Source organism: Larimichthys crocea, chromosome X, assembly GCF_000972845.2.
Source record: "Larimichthys crocea isolate SSNF chromosome X, L_crocea_2.0, whole genome shotgun sequence".
Lineage (NCBI taxonomy): Eukaryota > Metazoa > Chordata > Actinopteri > Sciaenidae > Larimichthys > Larimichthys crocea.
Window position 1 is genome coordinate 29956943 of NC_040020.1, and position 22051 is coordinate 29978993.

The following is a 22051-nucleotide window of genomic DNA, read 5'->3' on the forward strand; positions in this document are numbered from 1 at the left end:
TGCATTCATTTAACATAATTATCCTCTAGAAATGGTCAAGTGCTCTATCATGTTAATGTGAAAACCAATCATACTGACTCATCCTCAGATTGTAAAACATCACATACATTCAGTGACCTTAAAATGACATCCTCCCACTGCAGTGTCTGCTCCTCTCGTGTGTCTCTGTGTGTGCTCACAGATGTGTATTTGTGTATGCATGTGCACGGTCCTGAGTGCATGCATCAGTGCATAGTTTCCTCTAGCTTCACTTTCACTCAGACCTTGGGGACGTGTGATAGCATTGTTAGAAGTAATTAGCATTATGCTAACACATCCCCATTAGGAGTGTGTGGGCTCATACATCAGTGCTAGCACGGCATGACACGTGGTTCTGCTAGGTTAGCTAACTGAGAAGGTCAGGGAGCCACAGCGTGACGAGGGGCCCTATTGAGTGACAGCATCTAAATTATAGATAGGGACAGTCTTTCAGCTGCACTCAGTTCATTAGCTCAACCACAATCCATGACAATAGACAAGACCAGAGGCACCCATAATATAAAGGGCTTGGCTAACTTTCCACCATCTTAGCAGTCCAGACGGTTAGATCAAAACAACCCCTAGATGACATGAGTGGTGTTGAATCGTGTTAAAGTCATATATCAAATTACTGACTTCCCGCTAAAATATTGTGCCTCTCTTTTGTAATCAAGTCACATAAAATGAATGACAGTGATAAACATTTAATAAATAATATAGAAAACAATACAATATTTAACATTTCAAGTATTTTAGATCACCAAAAGGATCATAGACTTTTTTTGATGCTCGTGGCAGCGTCCATATTGAGGTTGTTGTGGTTTCAGTAAGCGGGACCTCTCCTGTGCACAGGTGTGATTTCAGCTCCCTTAGTGGACATGCCCTCAGCATCTCTGAACAGAAAATACAAATACACAACAATACAATAGAATACAAACATAATTTTATACACTTGATACCTCAATCATTTAAATTTGGCTGGGTGGTTATTAACACTTTTTTCTTTGGTCTAACAAACTCAGAACACATATTTATTATGAATTTACACTGACTTTAAAATGTGACAGCAGGCTTTTGATGTGTATGTTGATCTGATCTGGTGTTTGTCAAGTCAAGTCTCTTTTTTTTTAAACAGGGGATGTCCTGATCCAGATATCGGAAACACAAAGAAGACTCACTGCAGAGATGGAGGGAGTGGTCAGTATATTGTATTCAATCTCAACAGTTTCAGAAATGCTGGTTAAATCTCAGAATTTAAGCATCTTGAAAAGATGAAAAAATGTCATATTTGAATTAATAATAACCACAATTAATTATTTACCAAGTGACAGGTTCATCTTGCGAAGCAAATTATGATTTTATTAAACCCAACAGACTTTAATACAATCATATAACAATGACATGTAGTAGATATTGTTAACATGTAAATTAGAAGAATACTGCAGCACATTGGTGAGATACATTATTAAGCACTTCTGACTTGTTACAAACTGATTGACTATGCTGGACTTTACAAAAAGCTTTTGGGAGACGAGTTTCTGCTTGCATTTCACTGCTTGTTTAATATTCAAAGTGCCACTCAAACCCTTGCGCTTGATTGCAGTGGTTAACAGTGATGTGAATAAGCAAAATGTGGCCTCTGATTAAAAAGTTGGCCTGGGGACGGAGCACATTTACATATAGATGTAGTCAAACAAAACAACCTGATAACAAAAATTACGGTTTGAACAAGGGGACAGTTTCCATAATGACTTGGCTACACCACAGGGACATTGTTTTTCTTCCTGCTACAGTTTCGATGGTTCCAGATAGAGGTGTTGCAAGCCATGGAGAAGAATGTCAAGTTGGATGAGGAGTACATTGATGTGAGTTCGCAAAGAGGAAAAGCTTCTGTTTTATCCACACTGAGTTGAGTTGAGGAGAATTTTGTGGACTTTACTGGGCTATTTAGAAGTATGGTTTATGGTAACAATTAGGCAGCTATTACATTACATGTACTAAGTGAAAGGTCTACATGAAAATAGTATTGCAATTATTTGTGCATTCTTTCATTTTCTGATTCCCAAATGCTTTACAAGTTATTGGCTGAATTAAAAGAGAAAAAAAACGTGAGATGCATATCAGTATATTTTTTTATAAATAAATGTTTAGTGGAGTTACTAAATAAATTACTATGGCTCATTTCTACTTTGTGGCTCAAGATATAGAAACTACTGGTGTGTGTGCAGTATACTGTGGAGTTCATATCTGTTGCATTTTTTCCTGCGATTTTCCTAAAATTCTCTTTATGAAAAAAAAGAATAACTTCACTATCATTGACCAATAACTTTTTATTTTTGGTTGGCCAGTCACAAACAATATTTAATCTGTTGTTGGTCATTACTTTGCAAGAATGACTCACATGTTTCTGGACTGGTGTAGTTGGTAGCCCCACACCTAACCCCCGACCTGAAAGGCCAGGTGATGTTTTTCGTCTGGTCTCTACCCTGAAACTTGCCTGGCTCAGTTGGACCTGATGGGGGTATGACCTCTATTGGTATAACCTTCAGACTCATGGAGGCGGACAAGCCTCCCCATCTTGGCAAGGTAACAGCAGAAGAGGAGACATGGGCATAGATGCAACATCACCTACAGAATAATCTAAATGAAGTAAATCCGCTGGTTTCAAAGACATCGGAGTAGGTCCAATCTGAGTCTGAATTCTACAATTAGCTGAAGTCAGTCAAGACCAGATTCAGTTGAGAGTTAGTCCAAACTGCATGTAGAGTGAGGCATTTAATAAAAATGTCTCGTTGTGAAAAACATTTTATTCTCACACTAAAGTGTCTTAAATGAATCTGTTTTCTGTGTTGCAGGGAAGTCGAAGAGTCTATGAGCTGGAGGTAAGGAACCAGGCAGAGACTTTGGAGAAACAGCTCAGACGAGGAGTCTTCAGAGACTCTCTGGTAGTTATACAGACACACACACACACACACACACACACACACACACACACACTACAAAAGTTTACATAATCACTAAGATATACTGTAAGAATTTTATAGTCCAGCAGCAACACTTCTGTAGCATTGTATATGTGTAATTTCTGATAGGTGTGCATGCTTTCTTGTAAATGTGTGTGTTTAGGAGAACAGTGAGTACATGGTCTACCTGAGACAAAGCCAGCAGGAGATTCTGAAGGAAGAGGAGAGGAGGTATCGCTTCTTGGCAGAGAAACACTGTGGCCTTACTCAGTCACTGCTCTTTCTTATAAACAAGGTATACACACACACACATGCCAGCACCACACAACATGTGAGCAAGCCAGTGCAACCTGCCTACTACTGTGGCACATCTTGAAAAGTGATGAGCTTATTGCATGCCTAAGGTCATATTCAGACCAAATCAGGCATTGTGGCAATTCACCGCAAGCTTGTATGGGAGTGTTGGGTGTAGAGGGGTGGGTGTGTTCATTTGTAAATAACTTAACTGCTATTAAACAATCAGAAAATAACTTTTGATCTCTCTGATTGGTGTTGTCGATAGCAGTGCTCCCCCACTCCTATTCACTGTCTATGTTGCTCGACCACTACTGTCTCTCATGTTCTCTCACTAAAAAGGAAACTACTTTGCAGAGTGAATTGTGAGCCAGTTTAGTCTATGAACTCTACCTGGATAGCGCAGAGTTTCAGTAGCATCTCGGGCTGATGGTGGAGTTTAACTGGTCTGTCATCGGACTGGCCACCTCAACTAATGTCAAGGGGCATTTCCCTAAAATTTTAATCTGGCTCAATCACTGAAGGTTGCATGCACCGTAGCAGACTAAACTCAGGTTAAGTTATACAAAGCTATTCAAAATTGCAAGCTAATGAGCAAAACCTAAATCAGAAAAAACACAAACACACTGATGCCAAATTGACCTGTGTAACATCACTGTCTCAGCAACAGTCATATGCCCAAGTAATCAGGCTGCACAGCATTTTTATTCTACCAATGTGATAGCATGTTAATTGCTTGATTATCCGATGAAACGCAGGTCTTAGTGTCCATCATCACATTCACTGGAGCGTTTCTGTTCATTTTGTTATTTAATGAGGTGCTCACGTGTCTCAACTGTTTTCAGACTGGTGCGTCTCTCCAGCAAAAGACAGATGGATGGAAGGAGAAAGTGAACGACACCAGAGGCTCCAGACCTCGAACTCCCACTCATTTGGATCAAGAAGCGCAGGTTATTATACTCAGCTAATAAGTATGCTAAGCACCAGCCTGTAAAGAAGCTGTATTGGCTTGGGATGCTGCAGCAGTGACATGATTTATGGAAAACTGCACCCACTGTGCTGTGTTGAAACTACCATAAATTATCAAAAAAATTGTTTTGGGCCCTGTTTTTTTCAGTATACTGCTTTTATTCAATTTTAATAAGAAGCATTTCCTGTTTTTTGATCAACTCTGGAACTACTGAGTGGTTCAAAGATCTTCATTTCCACACTGCATTGGAAAGCTTTTACTATAGACTATAGATATACAGTATATATTAGATGTAATCCAATACAACAGCTCAGCCAGAAATTATTGCTTTACTAAGATAAAAATGCTCTGTTTTCTGTATGTTGTTTCTGACCAGCTGCGAGGATCAGTGAGCTCCCTGCTGCAGACGGTAGCTAGAGATGAAGATATGTCCTGGGCAAGGAGGGAGCAGCAGTCACTGGGCAGAGTGCCCTCAAGAGGTGTGAAAAGGGCTGTACTTTGCTTAAATTAATGTAATTACAACCAACAGATAATGGAATAATTAGCATTGTGTAAATTTGCTTGCGCTTTACATGTTCTGTTCTTCCTATACTTGCTTCCCCCACTCCAGCGCCATCTCCCCTTCCCAGCCGTTCTCGCTCCAGCTCAGTGGGGGAATCTCTAGGTCTGGGTTCAGGGAGAGCCATGAGAGCCCTGGTATCTCACCCTTCCTCTTCCAACCCAAAGCTCCTACCTTTCAACAGGGGAGAGACTATCACTGTACTTGTCCAGGAGCCACGCAACGGCTGGCTGTATGGACGCACTGACAGCAGCCTACGGTAGGTAGCTGAGATATAAGCCAAATTAGTACAGTATGCATGCAGGTGCAGGAGACAGAGATGAATGGTTCGTGTTTTTCCATGGGAATTAAACTGCCTGTGACTATTTATGACTGTCAGCAACCAGATGAAATGTAAAACAACACAGATATTAAAGTGTCATTTTGTGTAGTAAGGCGGCAAAGTGAACACTTTTAACAATGAAGTGATATCTAAATGCTGTTTTGTTTTGTTTTTCATTTGTCAAGAACACACAGAGTGCTGGAAAATAAAATACTAGTTTCATAATCTAGAGGACAAAAACTATGATGTAGCTGTTCATACACTAATCTTATACATTATTTCCAAGTCTAAAAAATACAGAAAGTATTTTCTATAGAGCTTGAGTTGTGTTGTTAACTGTTTCCTCTTGTGTTTCTGTCTTATCTCCTCCAGTCAGGGCTGGTTTCCTGCTGCTTATGTGGCGCCTATTGAAGATTTCTCGGACACTTTAGCGACAAGGTAGGAATGAGTATTTCTCTGTACATCAAATGTCAGCAGATAATTTTAGATATTTTAGAGCCAGCCAACTTTTCTGTCAGCTACCATGTACAAATGGCACATTTCAGTGCGACATGTTGACCTTGGAAAACTGGAACTATTCCCAGATGTCCAGTGTACGATCTTCTAAAGTGTCCTCGAGCAAGAGACCTAATACATTACATTTTTAGGAGTACTGTTCTTTTGTAGAGCCTAAACTTTTTTAGCTGACACTGAACACCAGGAGGAAAAACGTGTCTTACAGGGATCACACCGCAGACTGACTGTACTAATGCCTATAACACATATTTAGATTTGTGGAACATAGCTTTTACATAGGGGCTTTATTTTTTAAATACCTTAACCAAAATATTCCAGGTCACTGCTCTGCTATGAATCACTGAAAGTTCCTCCATGTGCACCTTTAATCCTCAGTGGTGGTTCTCTAAGAAGCCACAGTATGAACAATCTACTGGACCCCACTGACACCTACACTGACCAATCAGAGAGCAAGAACTATGGAGATGTCCCGCCACCAGCCACACCCAACCGCAGAGCCTCTGTAGACTTCCGGCCTGTCTCTCCTCTACCTGAGAAGAAGCTGGAGCCAGTCGCGGAGTCAACGCCCAGTCAACACCCACCTCCACCTCCACCGCCACCGCCTCCTCCTCCCCCAAGTCAGAGTCTTAGAAGGAGCTCTGTAGATTTTCGACCAATATCTCCACATCCAGACAAGAAGAGTGAATCAGCATCTGATGTCCAGGTACCAGCGCTTTAATTCTGAAAGGGATTTACTCTCCAAGGTTGACAAAACATTTTTTTATTCTGTTCCACATGAAGTAACCCTGGCACACTAATCCAACTGCATTTGTTGTGGTTGTTCACTCTCTTTTTATAGGGATTATCACCCCATGGACAACCTGAAAATCCACTGTTTCCCAGGTAATATTCAGTACCAAGTAAAAAACTTCAACTTAAAAAATTTCCCTTGATAAAGCGTCTAATGAATTTCAGTACCAGCAAATTAACATTTTATGGACTGGAAATTTTTAAACCAATAAGCCATAGTCAAACTGGCTGGAGTCTGGTGTTAGTTTTCCAAACTACAGTGTGTGTATGTGGTTTATTTGTGTTAGCAGCAAACACTTGAGCATCTTATGTTACATTTTTTGCCATTCTCTTGTTTCAGAGGTACAAATCCATTCGCCACTGTAAAGCTTCGCCCCACCACGACCAATGACAGATCTTCTCCTCGGATCCTTTGAACCATCAGCACTCATGCGAGGTGGTTTGTAACCGAGGCTGCCAGATCAGGTTGTCGAGGCAGGATATACATTTTTGTTTTGGAAGAATGTAATGACATCTCTGAAATGTGATGGCTTTTAGCCAGAGAGGCAGAGGAAGGTTTGGTGAGTTTTTTGTACAGTGTTAGATAAGATGAAGTATTACTTGTACCAAAAGCAATAATCTTATACATCTAAATAATTTAAGGTCAAACACAGTTTTACCAACTCTTTGTACAGTGTTTATGTTTTTATATAGATAGGTTTCTTTGTTTCCTGTAGTACAAATATTAAAGGAGTAGTTACACATTTTAGATTTCTGGCTAAGAGACGATCAATACCACTCTTATGTCTGTCTGCAGCTGGTTATCTTAGCATAAATAATACACCACCTAGCAGATTATTTTGAAACTGCTAATTTCCCTATTTTTTTCTTTATTCTAATCAGTCTGGCTGTTAACTTCTGTTAACATTTAGTATACAAACTTACAAGTGGTATTCATGTTATCATCTTAATCTAGGCAAGCAAAAAAAATATTTCCCAAAATGTGGAACTATGTTTTTTAAGATGATAGCATATGCTTATTTTTAGTTCATATGACATATATGACAAACGACATATACCTTTCAAATCCGACTTGGACCAATTATATTTGACCTTAAATACACTACTCGTGACAGTAATAGTTTTCCTTTAAGGCCACAGCTTTTCACATATTGATTGTACATTTGTAACCCTCTTCACCATCCTGTGATTGACATGTTTTGCAATGGTCAGTGCTTTGTTGTTTTGTGAGTTTCATGTTTTGTGCCCGCTGTGAGTAACAATAAGTAAAGAGACAGTTATTACTCAAGTTTTTTTTAATTATCATTTCTTACTCAGATGTTTTCTCTCTTCACAGCTCTCCTTATATATCATTATATATCAGTATGTACTACATCATCTGATCAGAGTCAGGGAGTGAGGAGGAGGAGATAGAGGAGAGGAGGTGAGATAATGGAAGATGGATGAGGAAGAGGAGTGGGAGGAAAGTGCACTGACGTGAACATCTAGAAGTAAAACCAATCGGACAAAATGCACAACCTGAAATACACAGAGGAAGGAAATTAAGATTTAAGAAGTCTTTATAACATTTACACCACCTACAGTACTGGTATCACCTTTTTGAGACCACAAACTATCTTCATGAAATCATTAAGAATGATTTTGAAACCCATACAGCATGTGTGATTAAATTTATATAAAAAATGAAAAATGAAACAGATGCCTGTATGTTCCTCCTCATTGGTAACTCCCTGTTAGCCTGCTTCTGTAGTGTTTTGTAGAGAGCAGGCCTGGTCTGACTCCATGTGTGGGGTCCCATGGAAAGTAAGAGGAGTTTGAAGGTGGCAGTAACAAAATATGAATGCAGGGACGAAGAGGAGAAGGAAGAAGAAGGGGGTTGATCAACTAGCCCCTACTCATGCACCAAGCCCTCAAACTCTGAAAAAGAAAAATGAAAACATTTAGACAACCTACAACTGAGAGGATGAATCCAAGACCAACAATTAATTAATCCTATGAACAAGTATTCTCTATATAGCCTCTGTGCCACAGAGCTTCATTTTTGTCCAGAAAGTATTATAAACACTTAAATGAACCACACGTTTGTTGTACTGGCTGACATGATCCTTAATTACCATGGCCACATAAAAATGAATGTCCATTTGTTTCAGGAAATTATTCAGCCTTCTTCTTCAAAAAAAAAAATAAAACTATATATTTGTGATCTATTCTTAAATATTTACATATTGAGACCAAACAAATGGGTTTTGGGCTGGAAAGTCTTGACAGAAGGACTAATTGGCCTTTTAAGGGAATTTGCAGATACAAAACTACAAAATAACACAAGTGATATAATCTAAAATAAGAATTGGTTCATATATGTAGCCTAAAAATAAATTATTAATCTCCTGTGAACACCAAAACTACACCAGTACTTCACCAGCATGTCAGAAATGTTATTTTTCAATCAAAGAAGTGCCAGAATATCCATTATCAGACATGCTTATTTCCATTAACAAATAAGCCCACTTTTATTTTGAGATTATGTAAAGGTTATCTCAGCTTCTACTGATAAAATTATAAAAATTAAAAAGTTATAACTTAGCTTAATTCTTCAGAACGGCTGCTACTGGATGCTGTTTTGCTACAGAGGTACCCTGAATGTGTGGAGCTACAGTAACCAATATTTAGCCTGCATAATATCTTTTTTAATATTACATTTTATTATTGTTTGCAATGTGATCTGTTCTCTCACCATCAATGCCGATCTTGCCGTCTCCATCTTTGTCTGCGGCGTTGAGGAATGCTTTTGTCTCAGAGTCAGTCAGATCTCTGCCATCCTTGGAAAAACCCTTCAGTACAAACCTGAGAAAAGCACAGGGTGTTGCAGAGAAAGATCACTGTCAGACTGTCTTAATGAACACAGGACAGTGAGCTGGACAGACTTTGTACAGTATGCAGTCTATTGGACAGGCCTTGTCTCCTTTTTGTGTATTTGTGTGTCTGTATTTTTGAGTTCCTCACTTGAGCTCTTCCTCCTCTATGAAGCCGCTTCCGTCCACATCCAGAACCTGGAAGACCTTCTTGACGTTTTCAGCTGACATGGCCTTCATTCCCACCATTTCAAAGAACCTTTTAGGGTCGAATGTTTCTGCTACAAAAAGGCAAGGCACAGAAGGCACAAACAGAACTGTCAGACAACTATAACTTCTCACTTTACATTTGCCAGAAATGCTTTGGATTTATTAAAACTGTATGATCAGCCTACAAGGGAATAATGAATTCTATCACAGCCAGTTGTTCAAGAGCTGTTTATTTAAATTAGTAACACACATACAGAAAAGATAGACTAGTTTTCAACACACTGGTTTGAAAATATAAAAATGTGTGTTCATTTACTGTGTCTGTCTATATCCATAACTAACTTCACGAAATATGATGGTCTGTTTCTGCTGAGAATACCATGTCGACTAACTGTTACAGACCTGCAAAGGCATCAAGAGCTTTCTTGATCTCCTCAGCTTTCAACAGATCTGTCATCGCCATTTTGTCAGCTGGAGAGAAGGACAGAGAAGACACAGAAGGTACTAAGTTAGAAATTAAAGAACAGTCTTTGAAAACAGCTGAGCCAAAGTGGGAGCACAAGAGTGGAGGATTTAATGCTAAAAAGCTAAAAGCCAAATTTAAACTGTTACCATTAAGTGTCAACGTATCTGAGAATGTATTGGTTGTTAGAAAATGAACCAAAGACCTGGCCTAGAGATACTTGATGATGTACCAGATACTTGTACTACTAGATGATGAGAAGTTAATACACTCTGTTTGTTGGAGATGGCATACAGAAGGAGAATCTTGACCCTGATGGACGTGGTAGAATTACATTCAGGCATTTCAAAGACGGCCTCAGTGGAACTTGGCACAACAGGGGAGATTATTCAAGGCCATAGTTCATAGAGTCTGGTACACACAAAATGACACAAAAACATATCAAAATTGTACACACAGAACCATATTTTTTAACGATCCGTCATTTTATACTTGTTCTGTACAACTATGTACACACAAACGCTCGCTATATTTCATTGTCTCATTCATACATTGACTTGTGAATCTGACTGCACAATTACACCACTTACTGCTAGCAATTACTTGCATTTATGTTCACATTAAACAGTAACCAGGGATAAGTATGCCGGCTGGGTGTAAATCTGGATATTAGTATAATTTGTCAACATGTCCCTCAGTTGCAGACCACTGCAGTACCCTGTAGATGTCAATAGGTGTCAGAACTGAGCTAAAAGCTTACAGGGTCCTTGTTTATCTGTTGGGAGCACCAGGAACAAATGTTGCGTTGTCAAGACCTGTTTGATATGTGTTTGTGCCTATAAGAAAACTTAGCCCCTAGTATATGTTATGTATGTGAGTGTCTGTGGTGAAAACACTTAGGGCCCAGAGGAGTAATTTTGATAGTCCCTTTGCCAGCTGCACTATCTTGACCCCAACAAAATATTTACCCTCTCTCTGACCAAAGGACAGAGAGAACAGAGATGCATAGCCATCATCTTCCTTTCTCTCCACCTGTTATGTTTCTAAATATTTTGGCAGCAAAAGCCAATTAGTGAACATCTATTTGTGTTTTTTAAGACGTGCAAACTCCATCTATGAGATAATGTCTTCCAAATAGAAAGCCTTAATCACCAGCTAAAGACATGTCGTGTTATCTTCTTCTGGTGTCTTTAAGACAGAAAGGTCATTTGAATAACTGATTTTATAAGACAATTCTGATCTTTCAAGTTGTTCTGGATCTTATTCTCTCAGTGATGTTAGGGTAGCACTAAAAACTCACAGACATGCCATATCAGTCATACCTGGCGGTCATATGTTTGACAGCATTCCTTCAGCCTGATGTAAAGATCTCAGGTTCTTTCAGATACAGTTTTGACCAATAAAGGCTAAAAAGCTTCTGTCACCATCCGTTTTTCCTCAGTGTAGCTTAAAATGTGAAAATATGTCTATTCATCAAATGACAGACTTTCACTGGAGATTGAAAGTCAGTTCTCGGCTGTAAGTTCAATATGACCTTCAGTTCTACATTTGTCATCAACTTTTATTCCAGTGGGAGGCAGAAGTTTCAGAATTTAAAAAAGAGTCTGCCACCATTGAGAACTCTAGAGCACAAAAGGTCTCTGCAAGTTCAACACAGTCAAGTGTGCTAACTATAAAAGTATATTATATATATAAAAACATGCAGTCTCATTTAGCATCTGGTGCCCCCTTTAAAACAAGGGTCCGGTCAAAAATAGTAACAACAATGAAAAACATCTTGAATATGCATTACTATTAACTACTGTACTCATCTTCATACCTACCATGCCATGGCACTGTGCATAAGCACCTGTTCATGGTGACACATGGGCCAAGAAAACAACCATTAAACCAACACCTGCTTCTAACGTTACCTTTAAGTTATACAGACTATTGCAGAGGAGAAAACAGTGAAAAGGGAACAACACATCACAGCACATAGGGGATGTAAGAAGTACAGTGGTGACAGACCAAACAAACCAAACAATAACTCCTCAAAGAACAGCCTTGTGTTTTGGAGGACTATGGGTCAGGTTATGTTAGAGTAGAACTTGTTTGTATAGTTTGAACTGCTACACAGTAAGACAGACATGCTTTTAGACCGATATTAGAAAAAAATAATAATGTTGGAGGTTGGGTTATGATAACATGGGTTATGATTACAGGTGTAGACCTTAGTTTCTACATTTCTCTAAGATTAAGTTTATTGGGAATTAAGGAAACAGTCTAAATGAAATCTGAGTGAATGGTGGTAGTGATTTAAATCATGTTTTACAGATTATTTTAGTAATATACATGCCTCATACATTTTGATTACAGCACATTCCTTTTAAATTGAGTCATGCTTTGTTTTATTTCTTTCATAATCCTTTGCTGAATTTACATACATTTTCATTTAAGTTGAGAGTCAGTTGAGTTTCTAGTAGAAAGAAAAGAAAATCACTCATGCTATAAACTCTACAGCTACAAAATATTTTATTATTTTGTTTAACCTAATCATTACATACAACTAGGAAAGGTATTTCATTCCATTGCAGCATATCTGCCTGTCACTGATAAAGACAGTAATCATTGTGTTTCAGTTGTCTCTTCCCTATAGCCCAGAGCTCATTCCTGTCACTGACCCACACGCCTGAAAGACGTCTGATTTCTATTTCATGTTTTTTCAAATAACTATTCTCTGCTAAAATATTTAATATTTGTTTTCTGCCCTTACCTGAATGAAGGGTTGGATGAGTGCACCTGGGAGGAGAGGAAAAGGGATAGAGGAAAGGTGATGGAGTAGAGAGAAGAGAGAAGGGTTGGAGATGGAGGTAAGATGATGAAGTTGGGAGTGAGGACACAATAAGACTTTTATAGCTGCCTCTGAATGCATACACACTTACCCCATATACCCCCACTCACCCACCATATCCCCACCTCTCACTATTCTCTCTATTTTGAGAAAGGTGGTTGTCAAGACATGACACACACACCATTGGCCCTGGAGTGCGATCGCTTTCTCCACGGCGCTAACAAATCACACACAGGCCTATTAATAATACCACTTTATCTGACTGCCCTTAGATCTACGTATCCCCTCTCCTGTGTGAACGTCTTTTTCTTTTGTTTATATCATCTATCCCTTTTACTCTAATCTGCTTTGATTTCTATACTGTCATCCCCATGGTATAAAGCCTCTATCTTCTCTGCTACAGTTACCACTGTGTTGTCAAAAGTTTTGAAATGGTGGTTTAAGATAAGGGGGTAAACATTGAAATTGCAATCTGATACGGTTGTGCTGTTGGTGCAGTCTTGTTCTGGGACTTTATCCTGCCCAAATATTAAGTATAGAGACTTTGTGTTGTAAAATTGTTATTTATTTTCTTTCTTTTCTTTGTGCATCAGAACATATTGTATTAAAGCATATAAAAAAGCCTGCGCATGAGAGATGTAAAACTAGAAGCTTGTACAAAGACCTCTCCTCCTAAAACATAATAAATAAACCAGATTAATTCTAAATTATTAAAGATGTAAAGGAAATATGAGCTTTTAAAAAATGCTCAGATAAAACCCACTGTCAGCACCAAACAGCAGACCGACAACGTTCAGCAGGTAAAGAGCCAAATACAGAGGTAACAAGATATATATATAAAAAAACTAAATAAATAGAGTGAATATTGGATTTAGAGTACAGAGTACACACTTGTAATAACCACTTTACAAGTGTGATTTTTTTCCCCATGAGACACACAAAGACTCCACCAACAAAAGTCTAACACACATCTTCAGCCCTTCTTTCAAAAATTCAGATTTCTTACTAACAATCGGCTGAACTTGAACTTATACAAACCTTAAATCTTTTCTGCTCAAACTCTGTCCATTAGTAGAAGTATTAGTACTCCTAGTCACCTTCCCTTCCATTTCCCATTTCTCCATATCAAAGAACAAAGGTGTTCCTCTTTCTCTTTCACAATTGTTTCTTCTTATGCCTCTTCCTTCATCACTTATCAATCTCCATCCTGTCAGAACCGTAACAGCTTGTTACTCACTGTCGCTTCTTATCTCCTGCTTTTTTTTTTCTCTTTTCACTTATTTTTTATTTTGTCCTCTGGTCTTGCCAAGGCCAAGAGAGGGGATCATTTATGGTAGGTGCATGTGTGACAGAAAGAAAGAGAGCCACATGAGCTGTTACAAGGCAGTAGACTCACTTTGTTGTTGTACTTGTATAATGATATTTTTAAAACAGAAATTAACTTTAATAACAACAACAACAACAACAACAACAACAACAACAACAACAACAACAACAATAATAATAATAATAATAATAATAATACCGTCTTTAACCATCTTAGTTACTGCACTCTAAGACTAGTTCAACATCACATGTCCACCTGGAACCAATGCAAAGCAAATGTTGTGTGTCAGAAGGAGCCTTAATGGTGGTAAGATATTCCATACAGAAGGTGTAGCTCTGTACACAGCGTGCAACAACAACAACAACAACAACATATCTTTCAATGTTACCTGACGCACCAATCCTGGCTGGAATGGCTCAAATAATAAGTTTGTGTTGTGTTACTCAGACTCGATCCACTATATTTGTGTTCAATTTAGAGAGCCAGAGCTGTGTACAACCACCAGCTTTTGTTTTCAGCACAAACAGAGAATAGAAAGCTAGCAGACTGTGAGGAGTCTGAATTTTGAAGACATTGTATTTGATTAGCATCGCATAACCCAGAATCACTTACCCCAACTTCAAATCTTGCAACACTTTCAGCCAATGGCCTATGATCACTTTTATTTTCAAGATTTTAGATTTTCTTTTGGCATCATACTTTTTGTTTAACAATTCACAGTGTAAAGAACCAGGAAAAGTAGGGAGAGAGAGGGGACACGTACAGTCTTGGAACTGTGTCATGTATAAAAAAGAACTTGTCTGTCAGTCCTGTCTTATGTCTGTCTTTTTCTGTCTGCCTCTGCCTCTTCATGTCCTGTACTGACCCTCTATCAGTGACCTGTCCTTAGACTCTCTTAGCTTTATCCTCTCTATTAAATTACCCCTCATCAGCACTTTCCATCATTGTAGAAGGACAAGGGAGGGTGCAGTGACGTGGTGGGAACAACACACTGTAAGTATTTGTAGTAGGGAGAAAGGGTCAGGAGAGGAAGACAGAGGGACTCAGGGATACATATGGATGTGTTCATATAAATGAAATGCAGGCAGAACAATGGGGATGAAGAAGAAGTAACAATGTTATTAACACTGGAGGGCAGAATAAACAGAGTAGGGTCGGGGGGGGGGGCAGAGGAACAGACAGAGAGAGAGACAGAGAGACTGAGATAGAGAGGGAGAGAGAGAGAGAGAGAGAGAGAGAGAGAGAGAGAGAGGGTTGGAAGAATTAAATGTGTTTTTAATGACCAACCTGCTATTTCGGCAACAGGTGGCGCATTAAGTCATGGCAGCGGCAGATACAAGCCACAGCTGTGTATGTATGTGTGTGCGTGTGTGTGTGTTTATGTGTGTTTGTGCTACTGATATCACTGGGGTATCCCTGGTCTACTCACTTAGTGATTAGCAGATATTGACCCTAAAAATAAAGATGGGGAAACCCAGAGAATGTACTGATAGGCGGCTTTGTGGAGAATTAGAATATCGGACGTGTGTTTGTACACTGAGGAATCAGTCATCTATACTGTAAGAGGAAGGGTTCACAACTTCATCATGTGGTATAAACTTGCATTGTAAACTCACATGCATGCCATGTAACTCAAAGTAACTGTTGTGAGTTGTGTGTAAAATGATGTAAAGCTGTAGAGGATTTGGAGTTGTTTAAAGAAACCTTTGGCAAAGCTGCATTAGGTAACAAAAGTAATATTATGAAATGCGTTTAAGTTTACTGTTGAGTAAGTCGTCTAGAATGTTTACATAAATATTATGTAATAAATAACTGTGCAACTTTTGAGCAATTTACTGAGTGCTTCTCAGACATAATCCCAGTTCTCAACATTTAGGAGTTTGCAATTCTTGGTTTGTACTCATTGGGGCTGGTGACTTAACTGTAGCACCCCTCACAAACCTCATGTGTTCAGCTGAGGCGGTATGTACAGTAGAGTGGGAGAAGGAAGCCCCACTCCTTTCCAAATGTGCATGATCGCACTGCAGGCACTGGTTATTGTGGTATATTTAGTGCTAATGTTACGGCTGGTGTGTGTGGGCGTGTGTGGGAGACGGTGAGTTTTAAAAGGAATGCACCAAGTTTTTGGGAGTTTGGCTTGTCACGCAGCCAACCTGTTAAGTAATGAGAAAGTGAATCTTCCACAAAAAAAATAAAAAATAAATCACCCGAGGTGTGCCCAAACTATCTGTAGCACCCAAAGTTCAACTCCTTATTACTCATACTGTTGGTATGGACAACATACATTTGTCTATTTTAGACCCTGCTAACTCTCAAAGGAGTTTTCAGTTATTCTGATTAAATAGACCTGGTCATGTCAAAGATGGATAAAGCTATGCAGAGTGAGGTCACGAAGCTCACTGCACCAATAAGAATGTTATAGATGCAAGTCGCCCTCCCAGATACAGCAAAACTAAACAGAAGGATGTAAGAGAGCTGAGTCTGAACACACCATCAGGCGATATACGTGAGAACACATGTAAAAATGTGCTATAGGTGCGTAACACTTTCAACCCTGAGGAAAACTATTTTTGTTGAAAAATTTTATTTCAAATCGATCGACACCTAAAATGTTACTGACAACCACACGGATGTCTGACTTTTGTAAAAATTTGCTTGCAGGCTAACATACTTTCCATATCTGTATTCCAAAGGCACCATATATTCGTTGCTCAAAGCGTCATCAGAGGTTGTCAAACATATAATGTACTTGTAACTACAGTACAGTAGTCTCTCATATTACAGCTAAACAGTACACTTTGTTTCTGAAAAACATTTGACGCAAGAAATACTTGGTGCAATAACTAGATTTTGATTTATATTCGATCAGCACCGTCTAGTTTTATAGTTTGATGAGCTGATTTTTCTTCTTGGTTTTGTTAACTTACTCGACTCCATATGAAGAACACCACAGTAGTCAAAGAACAAATATTACGTAATGTTCTTCTCAGTTTACATAGAACATATCAGGTTAGCACCAGCAACAATGCCTTTCCTGCGTGGCAAACTCATTTTTCACCTAAAGCAAGTGACTTGGATCACTGAGAACACATCCCGCAATATTATTTCCCAATTGATGTCATGTAAAAACAGGTAGATGTCAGACTTTGGATAAAACCTCTAGAGTTGTACCACCATTATTGTAGTAACAGAGTGACATTATCCTCTGACATAAAGTCTGAGCCCTGTGCTCAGGTTCCCCTCTTCCTCTTTCTACTTCCCATATGATGTCTCTATGGTAACAGGCTGTCAACATGGTAAACACAAGCTGTGTGTTTGTTGGTCTCTGTCAGTCTCACTTCTTCTGTTTCTTTGCGTGTGTGTATATACCTGTCTGTCTGTCAACTTAGTGTCTTATTATATACAGACGCTTTGAAATGTACTTTCCAAGGCTAGCATGCAATAAACTATGTACAAACACAGTTACAGTACACTGTCATGCACTCAAACCCTCATTACACAGTTACAATCCACAAATTCTTTTTCTTACATACACACACACACACACACACACGAACAAGCACAACAGACTCTAGCAGCTGGCCTGACCTTGAAGATAAATACACCCTTGAAAAATGTTTCTGCAATTCATGGCTGGCGATGGTCTGTTATACGAGCAGCCTTTCAAGGGATCCATCTCAGGCTGCATGAAAATAGATATGGAGTCAATATGTGCTGCACGAACACACACACACACACACACACATACACACACACAACGTTACACACTATTGCCCTCTTTGTTTCTGTATTTTTCTTACACACACAATCAGTATAACAAACCCAAGCAAATGTTCACATCTATACGTTTTTTCCTCATACACACACCTACATTCTGCCTTTCCATGTCTTTTTCTCCTGTAGTTGTTGTAGTTTTTACAGTTTACACGTTAAAAAATTGTGTGCGAACCCTAACCACTGACCAAATCACGACTCCAAAACATACATGTTAGAAGTCACATTTAAGAATCAGAGTGAACACAACGCAGCTTTCAACACACCTTGTTTGATTTACTGAAGCATGTAACTGCTGTAATCCCTTTCCCTCTATTCTTTTGTCACTCTGTGTATGTAGTCAGTGATGCAGTGATTCATGTATTTACAAAGCAAACAACTGGCTATGGTGCAATACTGGAGCTTAAAGAGGCTGTGAATTTGTTGTGAAATGCAACTGTGGTTTACTGTGTCTGGATATTGTGTGTGATATGCTGACATACAGTAGAACTGACGTCACAAAGAGAGTTCAGATCATTATTGACTAGAAATTAAACCAAAGACAGTAATCTACACTGAATCTTGAACATTTAAGAAACTGTTTTAAATAAGACAATAAATCACACTTGTTATCTCTAACTCTCCCACACTCACAATCCTCCAGCACTGCAACAACTTTGCTGACATCTAGTGTTACAAACTTTAATCACCTCCGATGTAGTGTTGGAACTGTGTCCCCAGATTTTATTCCATTTTTTTCCCCCTTAGATTAATTCAAACAATCACAGGCTGTCATCTTTGGTCACCTATATTTGTCAACTACAAAAGAAGAGTGAAAGGTCAACAGTGTGCCATGAAATGTTTGGGTAAGGGTGTGCGTTGGACAATTTGTACTTTCTGGTTCAGGCGAGATAAGAAGAGAGTACGAGAGTAGAAATAAATAATGGTATCACACGCTGCAAGAAAAGAGTTGACTAAACTGGTGTAGGAGACGGATAAACTCCTGAACACAGATTTTTCAGTCAGGCTTTAACTTAAAGGCTGGCAATGTTATTGTATTTATAAATGCAATTGATATTATAATAAAGTTATTATTCTCTTATGCATTTATGAATTAATAAAGTTTAGATTTTAAAAATCTCTGTAATTTGCCAACTTAAATTATTACCTGAAGGCAACAAAGAACAGCTGATGCGTAAAATAGCTTTTGCTGAAAAAACACTTGAGTCATACACAGAAGTTTAAAAAATCTTCAGCACATTTCACCCAGGAGTTTTTTTTTTGTTTGTTTTGTTTTGTTTTTTGCAACAACACAAGATATAGTAACCAGGTAATATTACTTATTCGTCCAACAGCAACAAGTATAGCTCGGTGTCTGTCTTTCAGCATTTTATTTCATGAAGCTTTGCCAATCACTAAAAGTCAGTCCCAGATTTACTCTTGTTCCGTAGAGGCTGCTGAGCCCGGTTACATTGCCCGCCTGCCCAGCTCCGGTTCTGGCACGACACTGACTCTGCTCCCCATCTGCGTGCGTATTTGAGCTGGCAGCCCTGCTTACACACTGAGCTAACAGCAGCTACAGTTCACAGCAGTTTGTTTTCACACTGGAGTGTGTCAGATTTATAGGGCTCTACTTACAGAACTATATTTTTATTAGTGTATTATCACCTGAAAATAAGAGAAATTTGCTGTTTTGACTTCAAAACCCACCGGGAGCGTTTCAGACGCGTTTAGACCTCATTTTCTTGGTTTATGTGCTTCTAAATATGCTACGTAGTTAATTAGTTTCACTTGTGTCTGTTTTTACCAACAAGTGTTGTGGGTCATTCTGGAATTGGAGGACATTTGGGCTTCAAAATTCTTGAAAAATAAACCTTCACTTTTGTGATTTTCTGTTACATATTCATCGATAATATGTAATAAACTATCATAGGCTTGATTAGCTCAGCTTACTAATCAATGGTGCAATTTTTATTACATGATGTAATAAAAACAATACCTGGTGCAACCCTGTTACCAAAAAGTACATTATCTATTTCTGAAATATAATTCCTTTTCCAATATATAATTATCATTTCCAAAATATAATTCCTTTCCTTTTCCTTTCCTTTTCCAAGTAATGTTGTTTTGGATGAACTGGTCCTTTAACATATTGACCTGTACACCTTATTTCAACTCAGCGTCAGTCAGAGTTGTTACAGCTTGTGTTAATCTACCTGCTGTTGTTTGATCATCAGCTGAAAGCACTAACACACATCATATACGTGCAGCTTTATGCCCACCTTCACATCATTTAAGACCGCCTTTGCAGTAACCTCGGCCAAATGAACTCACCATATACATTTTTAGGGAAATCTCACTTCCTGTTTACCGTTGCCTGTTTACCGTTTCCGCAAAGTTTCCCCTGCAGACCTTTTCAGACAGTCAGTCAGTGCAGCCTGCGGTGTGAGTGCAGCCTCCAAACACGCTCCTGTGTAAAGACGCGCTTCATCCCGCACACAAACTCCAAGTTTCTCACGTTTGCCTGCAGCAAATACTGTGCGCACCATCATGTCGCTGCCGCAGCAGTTACGATACGAAAGGTGAGTGTTTTTGACAGAATCAATGACACTGAAGAAACACTAACCACTAACTCTGTAGCCCAATAACGACTTTGATCTGTTCTGCTCGATATAGCACTTTTACAGCACTTACAACTGGCTATACACTGTCAAAGCACCGGTGTTGCATTGTCTTTCAAGTTATGATATCGCAATATAAAGTTAGGTTACATCTCAGTTCACCTTTTTTTTTCTGCATCTGAAATATTACAGGGTAATGAAACCAGACGCTGACTGTGTTTGCAGAAGTTTTGCAGCTGTGCAGTTGATTTTTTTTTTTTTTCTGGAAAAAAAAATAGTTAAAAGAAATGTGTTGTTTATTACATAATTATGTTTTGTTGATTTTTTTGCTGCTGCCATATGGAATCTGTTCAGCGAAATATTCATGACTGAAGAAAGAAGAAGAAATATGTCACCTCAGATAGGACTACAGGGTGAACTTTACAATTAGGGCTTAGGAAGCGAATGCAATATTATGACCAAATTTCCTCTTTCACTCAGTGACTTTGATCAGCTGCCTCATAACATCCCTATCAGTGCCACCATTGCTGATACTGAGGAGAAAAAAGGCTTCATTGACTACTTTGTAAGTTTTAAATAATTACCAAAAACTTTTTACTGAGCTTAGATTAAAAAAAAAAAAGAAATCACAAGAGTACTAAACAATTTTATGTCTCTGTTTTTCTCCCAGAGGTTTGTGATTGAGGTGAAAACTAAAGGAGGGAGTAAGTATCTCATCTACAGGAGGTACAGGGAATTTTTTAACCTCCACCAGATCCTTGAGTCCAGATACTCTTCTGAAAACCCAGAGAAACCTAGTCCCAACACCTGCGTCCTGCCTACTCTTCCAGGTCGGTGTGTGTGTGTGTGTGTGCAGACACATCACGTCATGATATTCAACACAGTATTAGATTTCACATTGTTCAAATACATGTCTTTCAGTGGCTAACTCATTATTCCCTTTAATTTGAATCTTTTCAAGTCTATGAGGCATGAGGAAATCTCTGGCCCAACAGTCACAGTCTCTGATTTCCAGTTTTGTTAAGTTGGTCTCCTGTCAAAATGAGAATACTTTTCTAAACTAAATACCTTTCTGAGAAACAGAAAAAAACAATCCAGACAACACTGACCGAAGGACCAAAGTAGGTCACAAAGCTGGTTCTGATTTGTTGAGAGAACAACCTGAGTTTTCACAGGTGTTGTAAGTCAACAATTAATGTAAAATGTTCAAAACAGTGTCTCGGTCACATAGATTACCCTACAGTAAATACTGACACCTAAGCAACCTTAAAGGCTTTTTTTTTTTTTTTTATAAAGACAGAAGCCCTGCATGAAGGATAATGCAGCTCTTGCTGATTCATTTCAGTGAGACATCTGACAAATTAGTTGAACGTTGCTCAAATTCTGCAGCAACACAGTGTACTCTCATCTATCAATACACTGTGTTGGCCAATCAATTTGTGCAAGCGCACCTTCCTGCTAGATTGCTTTGTACTGTGGGTGGTGTCATATTAAACCGCTGTGCAGAGTTTTTGTGTGTGATAAGGACTTCAAGCTGGTGGACGTTTTAGTCAAACCAGAC

The 22051-nt window shown here is 38.8% G+C and overlaps 3 protein-coding genes across 7 annotated transcripts in view; 2 read left to right on the top strand and 1 right to left on the bottom strand.

The window, feature by feature from the left end:
• baiap2l2b (BAR/IMD domain containing adaptor protein 2 like 2b) overlaps positions 1-7976 on the top strand; it is a 43869-nt gene extending 35893 nt beyond the window's left edge. Inside the window, exons 16-27 of the mRNA XM_019253805.2 lie at positions 1154-1215; positions 1812-1883; positions 2874-2963; positions 3145-3276; positions 4121-4225; positions 4622-4724; positions 4856-5063; positions 5499-5564; positions 6018-6345; positions 6481-6524; positions 6772-6867; positions 7768-7976. Of these exons, the coding sequence (XP_019109350.2) occupies positions 1154-1215; positions 1812-1883; positions 2874-2963; positions 3145-3276; positions 4121-4225; positions 4622-4724; positions 4856-5063; positions 5499-5564; positions 6018-6345; positions 6481-6524; positions 6772-6847 (1286 nt within the window). The 3' untranslated portion in view covers positions 6848-6867; positions 7768-7976. The remainder of the gene's footprint in view (positions 1-1153; positions 1216-1811; positions 1884-2873; positions 2964-3144; positions 3277-4120; positions 4226-4621; positions 4725-4855; positions 5064-5498; positions 5565-6017; positions 6346-6480; positions 6525-6771; positions 6868-7767) is intronic.
• pvalb7 (parvalbumin 7) overlaps positions 7773-22051 on the bottom strand; it is a 34493-nt gene continuing 20214 nt past the window's right edge. Inside the window, exons 1-6 of one of the 5 annotated variants that reach the window (XM_010739081.3) lie at positions 13828-13913; positions 12712-12737; positions 9896-9964; positions 9435-9564; positions 9166-9275; positions 7773-8348 (exon numbers count right to left, since the gene is read on the bottom strand). In XM_010739081.3, the coding sequence (XP_010737383.2) occupies positions 8323-8348; positions 9166-9275; positions 9435-9564; positions 9896-9964; positions 12712-12737; positions 13828-13913 (447 nt within the window). In that variant the 3' untranslated portion in view covers positions 7773-8322. Of the gene's footprint in view, positions 8349-9165; positions 9276-9434; positions 9565-9895; positions 9965-12382; positions 12415-12711; positions 12835-12880; positions 12901-13827; positions 13914-22051 lie in introns of those variants that run through there. The other 4 variants (XM_019253807.2, XM_010739082.3, XM_019253808.2 and 1 more) reach the window with 4 other exon arrangements.
• The window catches only part of ncf4 (neutrophil cytosolic factor 4), a 29700-nt gene continuing 27927 nt past the window's right edge, over positions 20279-22051 (top strand). The window contains exons 1-3 of the mRNA XM_019253806.2: positions 20279-20451; positions 20971-21055; positions 21161-21320. Of these exons, the coding sequence (XP_019109351.1) occupies positions 20420-20451; positions 20971-21055; positions 21161-21320 (277 nt within the window). The 5' untranslated portion in view covers positions 20279-20419. The remainder of the gene's footprint in view (positions 20452-20970; positions 21056-21160; positions 21321-22051) is intronic.